The sequence below is a fragment of the Rhinopithecus bieti genome, unplaced genomic scaffold, assembly GCF_001698545.2.
Source record: "Rhinopithecus bieti isolate Rb0 unplaced genomic scaffold, ASM169854v2 scaffold_26428, whole genome shotgun sequence".
Classification (NCBI taxonomy): Eukaryota; Metazoa; Chordata; class Mammalia; order Primates; family Cercopithecidae; genus Rhinopithecus; species Rhinopithecus bieti.
The window spans coordinates 96,877-116,256 of NW_016811745.1; the positions used below are offsets into that span (position 1 = coordinate 96,877).

The window sequence follows — 19,380 nt, forward strand, 5'->3', positions numbered from 1 at the left end:
TCTGTTCATATCCTTTGTCCACTTTTTGATGGGGTTGTTTTTTTCTTGTAAATTTGTTTGAGTTCTTTGTAGATTCTGGATATTAGCCGTTTGTCAGATGGATAGATTGCAAAAATTCTCTCCCATTCGGTAGGCTGCCTGTTCATTCTGATGATAGTTTCTTTTGCTGTGCAGAAGCTCTTTCATTTAATTAGATCCCATTTGTCAATTTTGGCTTTTGTTGTCATTGCTTTTGGTTTTTAAGTCATGAAGTCTTTGCCCATGCCTATGTCTTGAATGGTATTGTCTAGGTTTTCTCCTAGGGTTTTTATGGTTTTAGGTCTTAGTCTTTAATCCGTCTGGAGTTAATTTTTGTATAAGACTTGTGTTTTAACAAGATCTCTGGATGATTCGCATGTGCATTGAAGTTTGAAATGCACTGGTCTAAAGCACTAACTTTCCTATTCTAAGTAGCTGAAGTTCAGGCATCATATCAGAGACTTCAAGTCCCCCAAATGACACTATGGGACATTCTTTCCTCTTATTCAGTCAGCCTCTAGTTTAGCACCAGGAGGCTCTCTTATTATTGAGCCTATAACCACCCACAACCAGAAGAATATTAAGATTTAAAAACAGAGGCTGGTAAATATTTGTTTTAATCTTGTTTATCTAATAATTGAAATTAATGTTTGGATTAATTTGCATCTATTTTTGTTTTCTTTTTTTTTTTTTGAGATGGAGTCTTGCTCTGTCACCCAGGCTGGAGTGCAGTGACAGGATCTTGGCTCAATGCAAGCTCCACCTCCCGGGTTCACACCATTCTCCTGCTTTGGCCTCCCGAGTAGCTGGGACTATAGGCGCCCGCCACCACGCCTGGCTTTGTTTGTTTGTATTTTTAGTAGAGATGGGCTTTCACTGTGTTAGCCAGGATGGTCTCGATCTCCTGACCTAGTAATCCACCCGCCTCAGCCTCGCAAAGTGCAGGGATTACAGACATGAGCCACCGCGCCTGGCCTGTTTTCTCTTTTAAAAAGTATTTTTATCTCTTTCAAATGTACATATGTCTCCTTAATTACACAGTAGATTCCTTGATGTCCAGTGCTGGTTTTACAACTGGATACTGGTGCTACACATACATTAAGAGCTCACTAAATGTTGAATGGCAGTCTAATACTTCTCACCAACAAGACAAAACAGGCCCCAATGCTTTGGCAGTATAGTATCACAAGGGCTTCAGACTCACAGAAACCTGAGAGGAACTCCTTTTCAACCACTTAAGGTGTGACCATGATCAAGTTATTTAACCTCTTTTAAGGCTCAGTTTACACATCTGTAAAACGGAGATAACAGAGCCTGTCCTGGGGAAGAGAGTAAGTATTAATGGTAAAAGGGCATTTAAAATACTTAGTACTGTCTAATTACAGAGGCCAACAAAATTAACTATTATTATTTATTACTGCTAACTGTAAGCTAGATCTCGTTAGCTCTACAGAGAGCTGAAACCTATTGAATGTATCTTTTTCTAAATCCTAATCCTTTCCCCATTTACTACCTCCTCCTATAATTCTAAAACTCCTTTCTTTTGCAGTTTTCTTCTCTTTTTATTCATCCTGCATTTCTAAATTTCTAATAGACTTAAAAAATGTTTTATACAAATTTAGGCTCTGAGAGTAAAGTATCTCAAATACGATGATACATAGGGACATCTTATTTTTATACTCCATCAGATATCTAAAAGCATTTGCCTAGTTTCTAGGGAAAAAATGCTTAAGAGGTTATTTTCAATAAAAGACATTTTAACTCTTATATTCCTGTCTCTCAGTCTCCAGTTACCGGCAGGTGAATGGGTTTTGATAAAGTACTTGTTACTGTTATTAGGGTCAGCTGTCAGTTTAACCTCTTACTCATTGACTGCTTCTCTCCTTATCTGTAAAAAACATTAGTCGGTTGACAGATGCCCTCTAAAGTTTCTCATAGTTTTGAACAACTATGATTCTAAGTAAAAGGTAGACAGTTATTAGATACTTAATTCAAGATAGCAGTGCTATGTTATATTCAAAAGATAATAAAAACATAAAATCAGTAAGGTTAATCAACTATCCACAGTCAACTATCATTGCTTTGGGTACAGTTTAGAAGGTCTGTCTTTTTAGGTAACATATAATTACTTTACTCAGTTTAAGGGAAATCTTTAAATGTTAACTCTTTGAAACACAGAAATAGTTACTTATAAACAAAAGTGCTCCCCACCTCCCACAGAAAAATCAAAAATCAAAATAAATAAGAGCCTCTCAGATAAACATTACTCAGTATTATGTGATAGTGAGAAAATAATCCTTCTTATGGAAATGATTTCAACTATAGTCACTTACATAGATGCCTTTTTTCTCCTCTAATCTACAAGTTTTCTGAGCTACAGTTTTAGCTGATATTGAAATCATTCTTATATTTTTCAAAGCAGCTTAAGTTCATAACTATTTGTTAAAATATAGTAAGTGTCCTGAGAATATTAGAGACAAAATGTAATTTAAAAAATTTTAAACCTTTTAAATGATAAGATATAGCTAGACAATGTAGAGTAGGATATGTTTTTAAAAAACTATTTGTAGACAAAGGCTTAAATAAGTTATACATTAGGAAGCTGAAGTTACCACTGTTCTGAAAGTAAAGTTTTAGTTTTTTGGAAGAAGGGGCAGAGAAACAAAGGAGAACTTTATATAATTGTTTTACTATTAAAGCAATTTACTATTACTCTTTTGTTTTAAGAACATATTCTGTATATTGTAAAATAGCACTATAATCTCCCGGGGCAATACAATACTAATTAAAAAAAACATACAGCAAAGCAGCAATAATTCAGTATCTATTCTATGGTTATGAGAAAACGGATATTGCCTTTTGTCCTAACACTAATATGTCTCTCCACCCTCTACACGCCTGCTAAGTTGGCCTTCTTCCTGTTCCTCCGAACTTCGTCCTGCTTCGAGGCCTTTACACTGGTTATTCCATCTGGAGCACTCTTCTTTCCCATCAGCTTACTCACATGTTTACTGCCTTGTTCAAGGTCAATTTTGGCACTGGGCTGACAAACAGCCTCGACTGTGGTTTTAGATCATAAACTCCATTCAGTTCAAATAATATTTTCAAGGTAACTGATTTAAAATAATTCAAACCACACTGTGTCATTTAAAAATAAACTCCTTACCTCTTTTTCCTTTCTGTCTATGGCATCTCGCTCAGCCTGCAGTTGTACTTCTAGGGACAATTCTGGTTTAGCTTCTATAGCTCCAAACTGTTTTCGGTCCTCTACCTTTAAATATGTAAAAATTTTCTCAAAATTTCATAAATTAAATCCTGATTATCCAGTTTTATTTTCCTTTTTTTTTTTTTTTTTGAGAAGCAGCAATCCTGTTTCTCCAATTAGAAGTAGAAAGTGTACTTCTAATTAGTGAATAATTAAAAAGTTGGTCAGGTACAGTGGCTCACGCCTGTAATCCTGGCACTTGGGAAGCTGAGGCAGGTGGATCACCTGAGGTTGGGAGTTTGAGGCCAGCCTGACCAAAATGGAGAAACCCCATCCCTACTAAAAATACAAAATCAGCTGGGTGTGGTGGCTCATGCCTGTAATCCCAGCAACTTGGGAGGCTGAGGCAGAGCAATCGCTTGAACCCTGGAGGCGGAGGTAGTGGTGAGCTGAGGTTGCACCATTACACTCCAGACTGGGCAACAAGGGTGAAACTATGTCTCAAAAAAACAAAACAACAACAACAACAAAAAACTCTTCCCTTCTCAGGACGAAGACATGCAAGCAACATTTGGAAATAAGAACAAACAGAAATGGTTATGATATCAACAGAGACATAAACATATTATGTAATAATACCTACAAGAAGTTGATAATTTAAGAGCATTCTTCATTAAAACACTTAATAAAGTTAGCCCAAATAAAATGCCACACCTTTTGAAAAGTATCTGCACTCACAAGTAGTGCCTGCTCCAGTTCTCTCACTCTGAACTCCAGTTTCTCTATTTCTTCATTCCTTTCCTGTATATCCCTTTGAAGCTGCTCTTTAGAGAGCAAAAGCTCACTGCATTTGTCTGTTTTTTCTTTCAGATGATTTGTTAACTGTTCAACCTGAAATATAAGAGGCAAAAAATTTAATTAAAAAAAATTTCAGCAAGCTAGTTAGTATACGTTGAGTTACCTCTCATTTTGGATATCTACAATCCAAAATGCCACAAAATCTGAAACTTTTTTGTTTGTCTGTTTAACAAATGGAGTCTTATTATGTTGCCCAGGCTGGAATGCAGTGGCTATTTACAGGCACGATCATCATGCACTACAGCCTCAAACTCCTGGGCTCAAGCAATCTTGCATCAGCCTCCTGAGTACCTGGGACTACAGATGCACACCAACAAGCCTAGGTCAAAATCTGAAACTTTTTGAGCACTGATATCATGCTCAAAGGAAATGCTCATTGGAGCATTTCACATTTCAAATTAGGCTGCTGAATAGGTAAGTATAATGCAAATATTACAAAATTCAAAATATCTGAAATCTGAAACACTTCTCTCAAGCATTTTAAAGAATATTCAATGCATATAAAACATATCTTCATTTCAAAATTTTTTTCCAAAAGCATTTTAAAATGTTATGCTAATTTCACTTTGTATAAAGATAGCAACTGTTGTCTTCAACAAAGGTGACATTTTACAAGTTGAAAAAATTAAGCAACGCTAGTAGATCACAAATAATATTGCTTTCAAGTAATCCTTTTAAAAAAGTTCTTTCTCTTAAGACTAAGACTTTCTCCACCTAGGAAGAGGGGAAAATGCATTTTCATAAGGCTGAATTATCTAATGGCACAACCACACTAAATCCTAAAAAAGATGACAAATTTGCAGAGTACTGATTTACTCTTGTATGAGATAAAATGACCTAAATAAATATTTTATGGACTATATTTTGAAAACAGTCATTGGGAAAGCTTTTTCAATCTATACATTCCGTCAGCCCAGGAAAGAGATAAGGATGAAGGGGAGTGAGAGGGATCTGCGCATCTTGAAGGTTTCCCTAAGTGTCTCTAGTCTTCGTTTCTCCTTTAACCAAAATAATGATGTGTGCCAAGACCTATTCCCTAAGAATAATAATGGAGATCCCTTCAAGTGAATGGTTCTGTGACAGAAGAATAAGGAAGGATTAGTAGTACTGTAAGGAAAGTGAGGAAGGAAAGCTTACTTTAAAAAAAGCAACATGTGATGGTAAGAAATAAAGTAATTCTACCTTTTCTTTTCAGTGAAATATTCTGAGGACATTATCTAAAAAACGACAGTTATTTCTCAGAACACTAAAAGAATGCAAGCTTAACTATAATTTCAGGTTCAAGGATGATAGCAACAAAGCCACTGATACGTGCAGTTGGTTTTAAAGAGAAAAAGAAAAAAAAGGAAAAAAAAGTTGCTGAGGAGAAACTTTAATAATAATAAATTGATTAAGATTTGGAGTAAGGTAAAAAAAAAAAAAGGCAACAATGTAGGTACAATAAAATGGTGCAACAGTTAGAAAAAAAAAATCAAACATGCACATCTTTGTTAGTTTCTTAAAAGTTTCAGGAGTGAAGCAGGCCAACCTTTCAAGTAAAAGAAAACGACATAATAGGAAATGACTACTTAAATATTCTTTGAACTACAATAAATGACTACTTTTTTTTTTTTTTTTTTGAGACGTAGTCTTGCTCTGTCTCCCAGGCTGGAGTGCAGTGGCTCCATCTCGGCTCACTGTAAGCTCCGCCTCCCGGGTTCACGCCATTCTCCTGCCTCAGCCTCCCGAGTAGCTGGGACTACAGGCGCCCACCACCGTGCCCGGCTTATTTTTTGTATTTTTTTAGGAGAGACAGGGTTTCACCGTGTTAGCCAGGATGGTCTCGATCTCCTGACCTTGTGATCCGCCCGCCTCGGCCTCCCAAAGTGCTGGGATTACAGGCGTGAGCCACCGCGCCCGGTCCCTAAATGACTACTTTTTAAAAGCCGAAAATATGTTTGTTAGAAATAGGGCAATAACTAGAAACTGTGGAGACTGATAACTTTTGTACTACTCTAGTAGATAACATTTTATTACAAGGAGTTTATAGGCACTCTGTACTTCTTTGGTTTTCTTTTAAGAGAAATGAAATCCACTAAACTGTTCAGAAATTACATTCGAAATAAAAATTGTTTTCAGAAATAATACTAAAGTGTTCACTATGTGCCGGCTCAACACTCCTAGGATGTGGGTGCTATTATGATCTCTATTTTAGAAATGAATTAACAGAGATTTCAGAGGTTAACTGACTTAGTTATTATTGTCATTACCTAGTAAATGGCAGAGCCATGATACAAACTGGGATTGCCTTACCCTAAACACAATGTCTTTATCACCATGACAAGCCATCTTTAGTATTCATACAGTGAATCCTCTCTCATTTATGTAGCATTCATTTGGTAAATGTGGAGTTTTGACTATGTTTCTATGAGGAAAATAGGTAGTTGGGGTGAAAAAGGAGAAGCAGGAGACTGGTTAAGAGGCTACCACAGTGATCCAGGCAAACAAATGACAACTGGGATTTAGGAAGATGAACAAAAGTGCAAAGAACAGAAAGATGTAGTGCAATCTGACCCATCAATGGGTTGGAAGTAGGGGTTGAGAAAAAGAGGGGAATCAAGGCTGATTCTAGTTCTCAGCAATGGGGCAGGTTAGAAGGAACAGAATTTACTGAGATGAAGAAGGAAAATGTTTTATGCTTGTCTTTCTCTGGTTGTGGCTAATCAGGAATCAAGACTCTCTTTTGGACATGTTAATTTTGAGACATCTAAGCAGAGACAGAGTAGGCACCGGATATCCAATTCTGGAGCTTAACAGAGATGTCACAGATGAAAATACAGACGTGGAGTCATTTATATATGACTGCCTGGGAAGAGGCTACAAATAGGAAATAAAAAGAGGCCCAAGTGTAAGTTTTGGGGCACTCCATCATTTATGTTGGGTAGGAAAAGGAGAAACAAAGACTAGAGGAGAGAGACGAGCGGAGTAGGTGTGTCACAGAAACCAAGAGAAGGAAGTATTTATGGCAGAAGGCTGCAATAAATGCCTCCGAATGGTTGAGTAGGATGGAGACAGAGTTGGATATTAGCTATAGCTGTCAGGCTCTGGGTCACCTTCACAAGAACAATTTAAATGGAGTAGAAGGTATAACCCTACTGAGAAACAAGGGTTGGATACTTCACTGGAGTGGACTAATAACATAATAGGAAATGGGAAAGTAAAGAGTGAACAGAGATAACTCTTTTGGTCACTTTTGTTAGGAATGGGAATAAAGAAATTGTAAAACAGAGTTTATTTAATTGGGAAAGACATAAGCAGATGGAAATGATTCCAAATTTCAATACCAACAATTTTTAGGGTTAATTACCTTCTCTTGCTTAAGTAATATTAAGTTTTCTGATTTTGAAGATTTACATACAACAGAAAGAATCCACTTTTAAGTTTTTAATGATATGCATCTTATTTTACACTTGATACAAATTACTGTAAAGTGGGCAATGTCAGTAAAGTTCTTACCTCTCTAGTTTGATGCTCACTGATAGGCTGGAATCGAGGAACAACCTTAAGTTGCTGTTCTAGTTTCTGTATTTCCTGTTGGAATACATCTCTCTCATGTTCTCTATCAATGGCTTGCTCCTAAAAGTTTAATAATAATAATAATAACAGTAGCTGAAGAAACAGTATTTAGTGAAGCTATTATTTCTTACTTCCCCTTTAGACACATGTTAGTTTTGTTTGAAGACAAAGGACTGATGGTTATGGAATATCCCAAACCACAAAAGTTTTAAAAGATAACATTTAATTTTAATTTTAATTAATTAATTTATTTTTTGAGACAGAGTCTCGCTCTGCCGCCCAGGCTGGAGTGCAGTGGTGCAAACTTGGCTCACTGAAAGCTCTGCCTCCCGGGTTCACGCCATTCTCCTGCCTCAGCCTCCCGATGGCGCCCGCCATCACGCCTGGCTACTTTTTTTTTGTATTTTTTAGTAGAGACGGGGTCTCACTGTGTTAGACAGGATGGTCTCGATCTCCTGACCTCATGATCCGCCTGCCTTGGCCTCCCAAAGTGCTGGGATTACAGATGTGAGCCACCGCACCCAGCCAACATTTTATTTTTTATATGCCATATAACCTATTTGGGCTCCTCAACAAAAATTCAAGTATTAATATCTAAATATTATTTGAAGTATATTTCTTTTTTTATTCAAGTAATATTAAATACAGGATGAAAAAATATTCACCTTAAAATGAATTTCCTTTTTTGGAACAAAGGAGGAATTCCACTGGTTAGTTTAGCCATTAAACAAAATAAATAAAACAAATTGTTTGGTAAGTCAGTTTCTTAAATCCTAATCTAGGTTTTATGCCTAAAGTTATAAAATGAGTAAGAATCTGATTCTCTGATCTATGAAGAGAATATCAGGTTTAAGTGAAATCTCAAAGGAAAAAAATGTGAAATTAGAGATTTAACATCTTTTTGGAAGAGAGTAATGGCAGCATGACCACTGTTCCAGGCCCATTTCCAACAGCCACACTGTTACCTGTGTGTATCTTTTACAGGTGAAGCAGTGGTGGCCCATTATCTCTTTGCCTATCTTACCCTGTGGTTAAATAAAAAACTAGAATAAGCTTCTGATCTGAATTTGGAAACGTAAACTAGTGTGGCTTATTCACAATTTTTATTATGTATAATTCAATACATAATAAAATGTACTGATTTTAATTCTGAGTGCCGTACAATAAAATTATTGGAGTCTTAAATTGGAATAGTACTTTTGATCAATTAGCAGAATCGACACCTAATAAAACAATGAAAAACTAATTCAACAGTCTTTTCATGATTTAAAATTCATAGCCTCGTATACTAGCAAATAACATTCTATTGAGAAAAATCAATATTCAACTTGAGAATACTTACATCTAAAAATTTTCTCATTTTTTCTAATTGCTTTTCCAATGCTTGGTTTTGCTGTCTTAAATCCATTAGTTCAGCATTTTTTTCTTGTTCCAGCTCTATAAACCTACTGACTTGTTCTTCCACATCTATTTCCAGAGCTTTCACTTGTTTTTGTAGGTCATCACGTACTTTTTCAGCTTGACATTGTACTTCTAGTTTTCCTTCATTAATTTTCTGTCTCCTGTAGTAATTCTGTACATTAATACAAAGTATACTGAATTAAATAATAATTAATGATGTTATGATAATGAAATCCTTGATAACTATGTCCAAATTTTACCTTCATGAAATAAAAGGCTGAGAATAATTTTAAATACACATGAAAGTAAATATTCTCTTATGAAAATATCAAAATTATATTAAAATACTTCTATATAAGTAAACAAGCTATTAATAAAATTATACAGAATTAACAAAATATGTCCTGTCACTAAAATAATATTTTGTGAAAACAACATAGCAAATGACCAAAAAAAATCTATTTTTACTATTGGGTAAAGAACAAAGTCCAATTAAATTCAAGCACAGAAAAAAACTCACTGCTTTCTTCACCTCAGGCAAAAAGCAATTCATTCCAAACCCATAAAGTCAATTTTATTTGCATACACAATAAACATGAAGATCAAACACTGTAAATCTTTAACCAAGGCAAGTCTAAGAGTTACAGAAATATAAATACAGCTATAATTGAAATTTCCTGTTAGTCTTACTCCTTATTAGATCCATATTCCTGAGTTGCTTTTGCATGGTCACATGTATGTGAATCAAGGAAAAACTGACATTTATGAGAGGCAGTATGGTGTAGTGCTTAAGAACAGACTGTAGGCTCAACCTAGCTCAGCAACTTATCTCCCATGTGACAATTACAATGATGTCCTTTAGTTTCCTTATATGTAAACTGAGAATATTATTATTACTGATTTCTTAGAGTTATTTTGGCATTAAATGAGTGAATATATGTAAAGAAGAGTGTCTGAGGTATGGTAAGCACTATGTGTTAGCTATTATTATTAATATAACAGTTTATATAGTAAAAATAAAACAATCTTCTAATGAAGAAAATGGAAAGAACATATCCCTAGGGTCTTTAAATTAACTGGTATGCCAACATTGTACTCAGGACTAGGAATCTCTAGAAAACAGCTTTCCTTTTAAAACAATACTAATATTAGATGTTAATACAAAAATAAATCAACCAGAAAGTCTCTTATTAAATTTTATTGATCTTTTGCTACCATCATCTTACATACTTCCTGATTTAGAAGGAACATTTTAAAAACTCAAAGATTGAAAGAGTTTAATATATTTATTAAATGTTTTCTTAAAAAAATCAAACTGGCTGGGTACGGTGGCTCACACCTGTAATCCCAGCACTTTGGGAGGCCGAGGTGGGCGGATCACCTGAGGCCAGAAGATCAAGACCAGCCTGGCCAACATGGTGAAACCCCGTCTCTACTAAAAGTACAAAAAATTAGCCAGGCGTGGTGGCTCCCACCTGTAGTCTCAGTTACTCAGGAGGCTGGGGTGGAAGTGAGCTGAGATCACACCACTGAACTCTAGCCTGGGCAACTGAGCAAGACTCCATCTCAAAAACAAACAAACAAAAAAAAATCAAAATGGTTTTAAGCTCTATGCAAAAACAGACATCATAAGATGATGGTCAATATGAATCTCAGACGTTAATTTCAATGAAAATTTGTACTTTTATCGTAAGAAAAGTTTTTTTGTTGTTAAAAACTGTAAGTATGAAACAACAGCAACACTGCAAAACTAGAGATGTTAGTTGGTTGAAAATCCAGAGGTCACCCACATTTTGGAGTTTCAAGTCTACCACCCAAACACTGCCCATGCAATTGTATACACACACCTGCTCCCGCTGCTGCATCGACTGCAGCATCTACTAGTCCTAGGAGAATAGAGAAAAACAACAAAAAAAGACACAACAAAAATATAATTTATATGTCTCCCACTTCCTAAAATGGGACAATGCACATGCACACACACGTATCAAAAGCAAGAGTTGAAGACACTGATTATCACTGGTAATATTTTGAGAAGTTCCAGTATTTCTTGAATATTTTGCATGACATATACTTTCCACATTAAAAATTCCAAACTAAACCTGTTTAATTAATTTGAGCAGCTGGAAGAAACTTAACTATATTACAAAAATGTATGCTGTATTTCTAAACTGATAAAATGAAATAAGTGAAAATTAAAGCATTTAAAAATCCAACTGCATGTGTAACATAAAAGAGGACATGGTAAACAGGATTTAAAGTTCCATCGTTACAAAGACTGACATTTACTGCTAAACAAACTTTCACTTCAAGATATTACTTAATTTCTTATTTAATGAAAAATGAAAGGTTACTTATACATTTAAGTATTATTTGAATTCCTACTTAGATTAAACTAGATGTCAGCCTACCAGCCACTGACCTTTTAAATCTACTCTGCTTGCAAGTCAAAAATCCCCTCCACCTGCTCATTACTCGTGCCAGATCAGTGCTTTTAGATATTTAATCCAAGTATACATTTTTGCTGCCTCTCTGCTATTAGAACTAAACCTTATACAATTTAAAAAATATCCTGCCTCATTATTTGGAGCTTTCTCTTGAAGCAGAAGTCTGAGGATAAATGAAGAACTATCTTTTCCTGTTAACATCTGCCTAAGGAAAAAGAAAAAGACAAAGAGAAAAAAAAACAAACCGAATTCCACATGATTGGCTAATGAGACATTTATCTATAAGGTAGATTTGCTTATAATTTTTCAAATCTCTCCATAAAATATATGAATAATGGCACTGAAAGAGGAAAAAAGCCACCTTAAGCCTTTGAAGAATATAAATAAAATCAGAGGAATGTTTCATACAAATTCTGAAAATACATACGTTGTTCAACTGGGCCTGCCTCTGCTTTCATAGCTTCTTTTTGTCTGGACAGTAATTCTCTTTCTTCTTGGATCTGCTGTTGCTCTGCCTCCAATTCTTGCAATCTGTTACTTGCACATAACAACTCCTGCTCAAGACGATCTATTATATCAGTTTTTTCCTGAATTTGCCTTTCAAAAAGAGTTTTTTCATCTGCATAGCCATCAATGACACCTATAAAATAAAATTAACAGAAAATAGAACTATTATTCATTTCAGATTCAACCACTAGGTTTTAATATAAACAACAAAAGGTGTACTGTTAGCAAAACTTTCCATCATTCCAACCTATTAAAAGTCTTGAATGAATTTGCTGCTCATCACAACAACTATCAACCTTTAATAGGGTATGGTCAATGCAGACATTTCCTTGTTTACCATTGTGCATAAACATGAAATTTCTCTGAATTTTCTAATACTTTGCCATACTAAAGTATCACATCACGTAGGTGTAACTCACTTTATTAAACAGATATAAACAATAAGTTTCTGAAAAGCTTAATACAAATTAGATGCTTGTGAACTGAATCACATTTTGAAAATTAGAAAGTTGGTATTTTAAGTAATTTTAGAAGGCCAATACCCATAACAGCAGAGAAGAATTAAAAAGAGCATAGGGCTTTAGAGATTCAAAGCCTGGAATCACCATTTAATGGTAATGGTGCCCTTTAACAATTTAATAACATCTTTTAGCTTCAGTTTCCTCATCTTTAAATTACAAAGGTTGTCTTAAGATGGTGTGATTATGGTAACAAGTCACCACCATCCTTTTTGGTATTTTCTGAAATTATTAATATTTTCTGTAAATCTATAAATTCTTTTATAATTAAATATATATATAGTTTTAAAATTGCTTGGAGGAACTTTGAAGATAAACCACAAGTACTTTTAATGGTCACTCTGAATTAGATTGATGGCTTCCAAACCTGGCTATGCATCAAAAGTCTCTATTTTAAGACTGAAATTTCTGTACCCTTAGTTGTCAATGGCAAATTGCTCACCCTCAGCCTTACTGAGCTCCACAGCTAGCTGTTCTCTGGCCCTGGACTCCTCATGAAGGCGCTCTCGAAGTTCCTCTTGGCACTTAAGGGACTCTGTTGCTTCTTGTTTCTGTCTAAATGACTCACGCATCAACTCTGTCTGTGTAACTTTCGCATGTTCAAGCTAAACAAAGAGGGAAACAATACATAAAAGAAAATAAAGTGTGGAAATACTAGTTTCGTTCCCCATTAAAGCTGGAAAAAAGGGGGATTTTAAAATAAAGATATACTACTGAATTGTAGTCATTTAGATATTGCCAGTGCATGCTAAGATTAGCAGGCAGGATAAATCAGAGGAGACATGTATATTGGCTGTGCACAACTTTCTGTAAAGTGACATATTCTAGCTTTACTGAACAAAAGAATATGCTTCTTTTGGATATAAACCACTTTAAATCAATGGCTGTGTAGTTTATCATATAAAAGAAGATATAAAATTAACACAGCACAGGCATTTATTGTATTTGCCAAAGAATTTTATGTAGCTATATGGTCTATGATAAACTTTCTTTTACATTTAGTATTTATGGATTGTGACTCCTACAGTATCTGTTGTATACTGTGGGGGACTAATAATACACGATTAATACAGTGGCATCAATTAACAAAACCATAGTGGCACAACAAAATGAAATTATATTTATAATCCACGTACTTATTAACTAAAAGCTTTGTATTTCTGTCCATTTGTGAAACATCTAAAGCTCCTATGAATATTCAGCTTATTTTCAAAACCTTACAATACAGAGACATTAACCATAAACACAGAGTCCTTAAAATACTACCAATAGCACATACTGATTATATTCTTAAACAATTTTTTAAGATGATAGGAGGCTTAAGGCCAAAGCTCTCTTGATCACTGCTAGTAAATGAGCTGTGTGAAATTGCAGAAAAGTACTGTCTCTGCCTTAGTTTTCTGAGCTTTTGAATATCAGTACCTGCTTATCTGTTATTACTGAAACAATTACATGGGAAAAAATTGAACTCAAATGTTTCTAGTATTTAGTCCAAAAATTTTAACAAAAAATCATCACATAATATTAATAACAGGCTCACAGTAAAGTCATAAGAATTTGTAAATTTATATATAAAGTACTTTGTGCATTAAAAAGATATTACTACATTTTAAGCTTAAAATATGATCAAATGTAGTGGTTTCTAATTTATAGACACATATCGAAAATGTATTACAAAATCATGGTAACATTAAATAATACTTTATTGTTAAAGACTTCTGCTTTTCACATCCAAGCAGCATTTGTCATAGCAAATGGATTTTAGAGTAACTATAGCTTTTGATGGCCACTCTAAATCAATTTCCAAAATATCCAGTATGCGATTATTCTTGTTTTAATAGGATATTTCAAATATCACTTATAACATATTTAAAATTAATATGAATACACATACAAGACTCATAATAGAAAATTAATCATACATTCTAAATTATAAATTATTTCCTAAAATACCCATAATATGTTATCTCAAAAGGAATATTTTACTTTTAGTTGGCAAGAGTTTTCCTTTAAGCGTGGATAACTAATATCATTAATTTTTATTATAAAGACACATAATAAAGTATGAACTAATTTATACACAACTACTTCCTGAATTTACAGTCACAATCCATATTTTAAAAACATATCAATTGCTTTTATATACACGTAAGTCATTTTTTTCTGTTCATTACATAATGACTATCTAGTAAATACACATGACTAAAAAGGATATGCATTTTTTTTCCTTTTTCAAATTTACTATAGGGATACAACAAAGGATTTACAACAAAATAAATGCTTGCTTTAGGTAAGTAAATTAAATAAGTTTTTGCTTCTATGTTCTACTTCTTGACAAGATTTAACCAGGCTTATAATCCATTTAAATATTTATCATAAAACCACAAGAAAAACTTCAGTTTTATAAAATAAAACAAAAAAGTTGGAACAATCAAATATAGTAAATCTAGCAAAAAAATTTCATTTATTACAGCAGATGAGATTTATACTTTATCGGGAGATAAGAGACACCCTTCAAATGTTCATCCAAATACTTAATATTTAAAGAATCTTCTTCCATTCAGTTAAGAGTATGTTTATTTCTAATATCTAAACAATATGAAGTATATAAAATTTAATATTCAATATTTCCAAAATATTTAAGAAACTTATAATTACATTAAAAGTACATGTAAAGTATCAGTTAATATTCTGTCACTTTAATATAAAAGTTGCAAAAGAGGTAACAAAACTATTCTGAAAACCATTTGGCTTGTTAAATATTAACTAGTACAGGATAAAGCTATGAAAGTCATAAAAAGTGCTGAATAACTTTTAGTTATACTGAATAACTTGTAGTGAACCTGAAATACTAAATATTCAAGCCTCTTTATGCTAAACACTTATCCTTAACAATGTTTATAAAATATATTTCCTATAAAAAGCAGAAAGGGGTCTTGTTCCACAAGATTAGGAGGCATATTAAAAACAAAAAGTAAGTTCCTTAGGTTGTTAAGAATATTAAAATTAGAACCCAAGCTTCCTTTTTTCCTTGTCTGGAACAGCCAATATATCATGATTGTAAATATTTCCTAATTGCTCAATGACAATTCACTTAGCTGTTTTATAAGTATCACAATACCCAGTCTCTCAAATATAATAATTATTCCATTCTTATTCAGGATGGGCATCACAAACATAAAAAAGCAAGAATCTTAAGGAAAAGCAAGATCTTTTTAAACAACCTGCCTGGCATTGGAGAAATGTAATATTATCTCATTCTGCTTTCTGTAATTAAAAACATAGCCAAGTTGGAACTCAGACCAAATTTAGCCCTTAAACACATCTAGGATGAATGAACAGTAACACATCAAACAAGGTTCTATCCCATTTAGCATTAATATAGACACTGAAAATTTAATTTCTCACTATAGTGTTTAAATGAATATTTTTATACTTACTGAATAAGGAGGGGTAGGCAGTGAAATTTTAGAAATAAGCTTTAATATATGCCCGTTTCTTTTATGAATAAAATGGAAAATAGAAGTATTAACAATTACTGAGTTATTTTCATCCAAATGTTCACATAGAGGAAAAGGATGTGGTAAAGGCACGCGAGACTCAACCTCATAAATGTCTTCATCTTGCTCTTCTAACCATGAGCCACTGAGTTTGACAGTTGCCAAATAGGTGCTATAAGAATCCATCTCAGAAGATACAGCTGCCAAGCTTCCTAATTTGCTTTCTCAGTTTTCTAGTACATTAAAAGTTCTTTTAGTTTATCAAGATCTATCATAGCAGTATAAAATTTCCTTTTTTAGCACTACCAAATAAACATTATAAAATTAATTCATACAACTGCACAATAAAAGGAAGGGAAAGTCCAAGAAAAAAAACTAAAAATCTAAAAAAACTTAGGTCTCTTATCAATCTTCATCCCCCCCCTCAAAAAAACCCACACTAAAACAAAACCAAAAAACAACAAAAAACAAAAGCACGCAAACAAAACACCTTTTAAACTAGCATAATTAAGTCCTTGAAGAGAAGAATAAAAATATAACATCTAATTAGATGAGCAATAAAACTGCTTTTAGTATCAACGATGTCTGTAGTAATAAGTAAGCCTTCAAAGTAGAACCTGGCAGGGAAGTTCAAGTTTGAAATCTCCATAGTAGCAGTCTTGAGAAATCCAGTTGCAACATTATTTCCCTTGCTCTTGCTGCTTCACTCTATTCAAAAGGAAAAGTTCTTTTGAACTGAGCTATTCAAGTAGCCTCTCATGCTGAGCCAAAGGATTCTAGTCAGTGTCCCCTGAGGAAAAGGTCAGAACAGAGGGTGTGGTTTAATGTCTTTACCTATAGGTACACTGACAGGTGGAATGTGAATTAATACGCCCACAAAAAAGCCTGCCAGACAGGATCCAAGTTCCACGTCACGGCTTTGAAATGGCATTTAGACAAGTTTATAATGTCTGTAAGATAAGTTGGTGTTTTTCCGTTCCATTAAAAAATTGCTTTAATTTAAAAATGTGAAATTAATTATGTTGGAGTCCACATTAGTAGTAATAAGTTATTCAAGTATATAAAATAATCATAATTATTTCTGGAAAATTAAAAACTTACTTTCGCTATTTCCTTAGAAATATTACTCATCTTTCAAGCAGTCACTAAAACTAAATATAGACATTTCAGTTATAACCTATTTTCATATTGTTTATGGAGTACATGTTAAGGAAAAAATTCTTTTTAAAGCTACACTGTATAAAATAGTTTAAAACTATACCACTTAAGGTGTCCTATGAACCCTGACTAAACTTTAAAAGCCCAAGTTATATATAATAGCCTCTGGGTAGCTCCAGAAACCTGGGCAATGGTGAATAAGTAAGCCACTCAGAATTTTAGATCAACAACTTGCTTTTTAATATTAAAAGATTTTCAATAATGAAAGTTGTTTTAAAGAAAGGAAAAGCCCTCATTTTGGTGTTTTTCTATCCAGTAACTAAATATCCTAAATCCACAAAGCCTTTATTTAAATGGAAAAACGCATGCTAAAGAAGGCAGGTAATACCAACACAAATCCATTCTACAGTGACTCACACTATAAAGTTGTGTAAGCCAGTACTCAAACTATTTCACGGTAGGTAGGCTAATAATTAGGGCAGAGAAAATTACATTTTCTACAGAAAGCCGGAATTTACAGGGAAATGGATTGTATTTCCTGTGGAGGTGCAGTTGCCTCTTACAAGTCTGGACTAGGCAATGAAAATTTTTTATTAGGCTTACGCGACCCTCCAGTTAGTCTGTGAAGGTGTCTTAACAAAGCACGTTCACAGGCTAACTGGAGGGTTGCATAAGAAACTCTAATAAATACCTATACAAGATAGAGGACTAATCTTATCACTGCTGCAGCTAAATGTGACTTTAGTGGGACTTTGGCAGGTAGAAGTTGTCAATATCCCAGCTGCTCAGCTTTATGAATTGTGGGGACCCATGCTTAGCCTATCAAATACCTCTTAAAATACTCTTTCCCTGCTCCCTCTGCAAACTACAGTTTGTTTTGATAATCTGATATCCAATTTCTCTTATTTGAAGCAAAAACAAAATCTGTAAGTAAGAAACAGCCCTTCATAAACAGTAACATTTAGGTCAGGATAAGAACTAACTACAAAGATACGAGACAGAAATTACTGAGAAAAATGGACTAAAAAAAGTAACAGATTAAGATGATTACAGTATAGGGCAAACAGTCCTCATAACAGTATATTAACTGATGGAATATTATATTAATTCATGTTCATAAAGATGACCTGGAATTAAAATAATTGAAATTATAGTCTATTGTTTCACCCATTTTTGGAAGCATGTAAAACTTGCTTCCATCCATGTAAAACAAAAACCTGTAAGTCAGTAGTTACATTAGGAACACAGGTCAAGGTAAGAAGCTTACACAAAGAAAATAGAGTAAAATTAGGGCAACAAAGACTCAAAAAAGCAGTATTAAATAAAGATGATTCAGGATAGTGGCATACAGCCCTTGTAACAACAGTAATATTAACTGATGATACTCTAATTGATGTTCAGAAAGGTGACTGAATTAGAGTAATTCAAATTATATTCTATCTTGCTTCCCCTCTGTTTTAGAAAGCATATAAAACTTCTTGCTATCAAAAATAGTTATAATATGACTTAGAAGAACACACTTTTAATTATCCAGACTAGCTTATTATCCCCGGGTTTCAGATAATCAAGATTTTAATGTATATTTGAAGGCTATTAATTTGCAGCATAGAGTTGTTTCCTAAACAAAATAGCTTTACTTAAATCAAATAATGTCAAACCATTTAACCACCTTTCTTCATAAATTATTTTCTTCAAACTGTAAAACACTTTTGTTGCTCTCTTTTGGACTTTGATTTGTTCACCTATTTCTCTAAGTTATTTCACAGAGGGCCTATAACCTGTAAACATTACCCTGACGGAGCCTGGACCAATGCTGAGCATACTAGGGATAATACTTGAAGGCAAAATGTGTTTTAGTATTTTGATTACAGTTATGTTTCAAACACAACAATGACAAAACAAAATCTTAAGTTATACTACTGTTTCATCCTCAGATTTTTCTTGAGAAAATATAGAAGCATGTAGCTTTGATGTTGTAATTCTTAAAAACAAGTATTAGGAAGCCCATGAAAATTTCTTATAGTGAAAATCATACCATGGGAATAAATTACATATCCATTAATTTCTTCCAAGGCCTAGGGGAATCTCTTGGTAAATAACCTCCTATGGCTCTAAATAATACTTCTGGATTCTGGAAAACTTTAATTGCTGAAAAACTATTCCCAAAGAAGAGAATGGTTTTGATTTCTATCTGATCCAGGAGTCTAGAATCT

General features: G+C 33.8%; 1 protein-coding gene across 1 annotated transcript in view; it reads right to left on the reverse strand.

The window, feature by feature from the left end:
* AKAP9 (A-kinase anchoring protein 9) overlaps nucleotides 1–19,380 on the reverse strand; it is a 175,645-nt gene that overhangs the window by 38,044 nt on the left and 118,221 nt on the right. Inside the window, 6 exon segments of the mRNA XM_017894950.1 lie at nucleotides 3,185–3,289; nucleotides 3,962–4,114; nucleotides 7,577–7,696; nucleotides 8,979–9,195; nucleotides 11,893–12,124; nucleotides 12,952–13,114. Of these exon segments, the coding sequence (XP_017750439.1) occupies nucleotides 3,185–3,289; nucleotides 3,962–4,114; nucleotides 7,577–7,696; nucleotides 8,979–9,195; nucleotides 11,893–12,124; nucleotides 12,952–13,114 (990 nt within the window).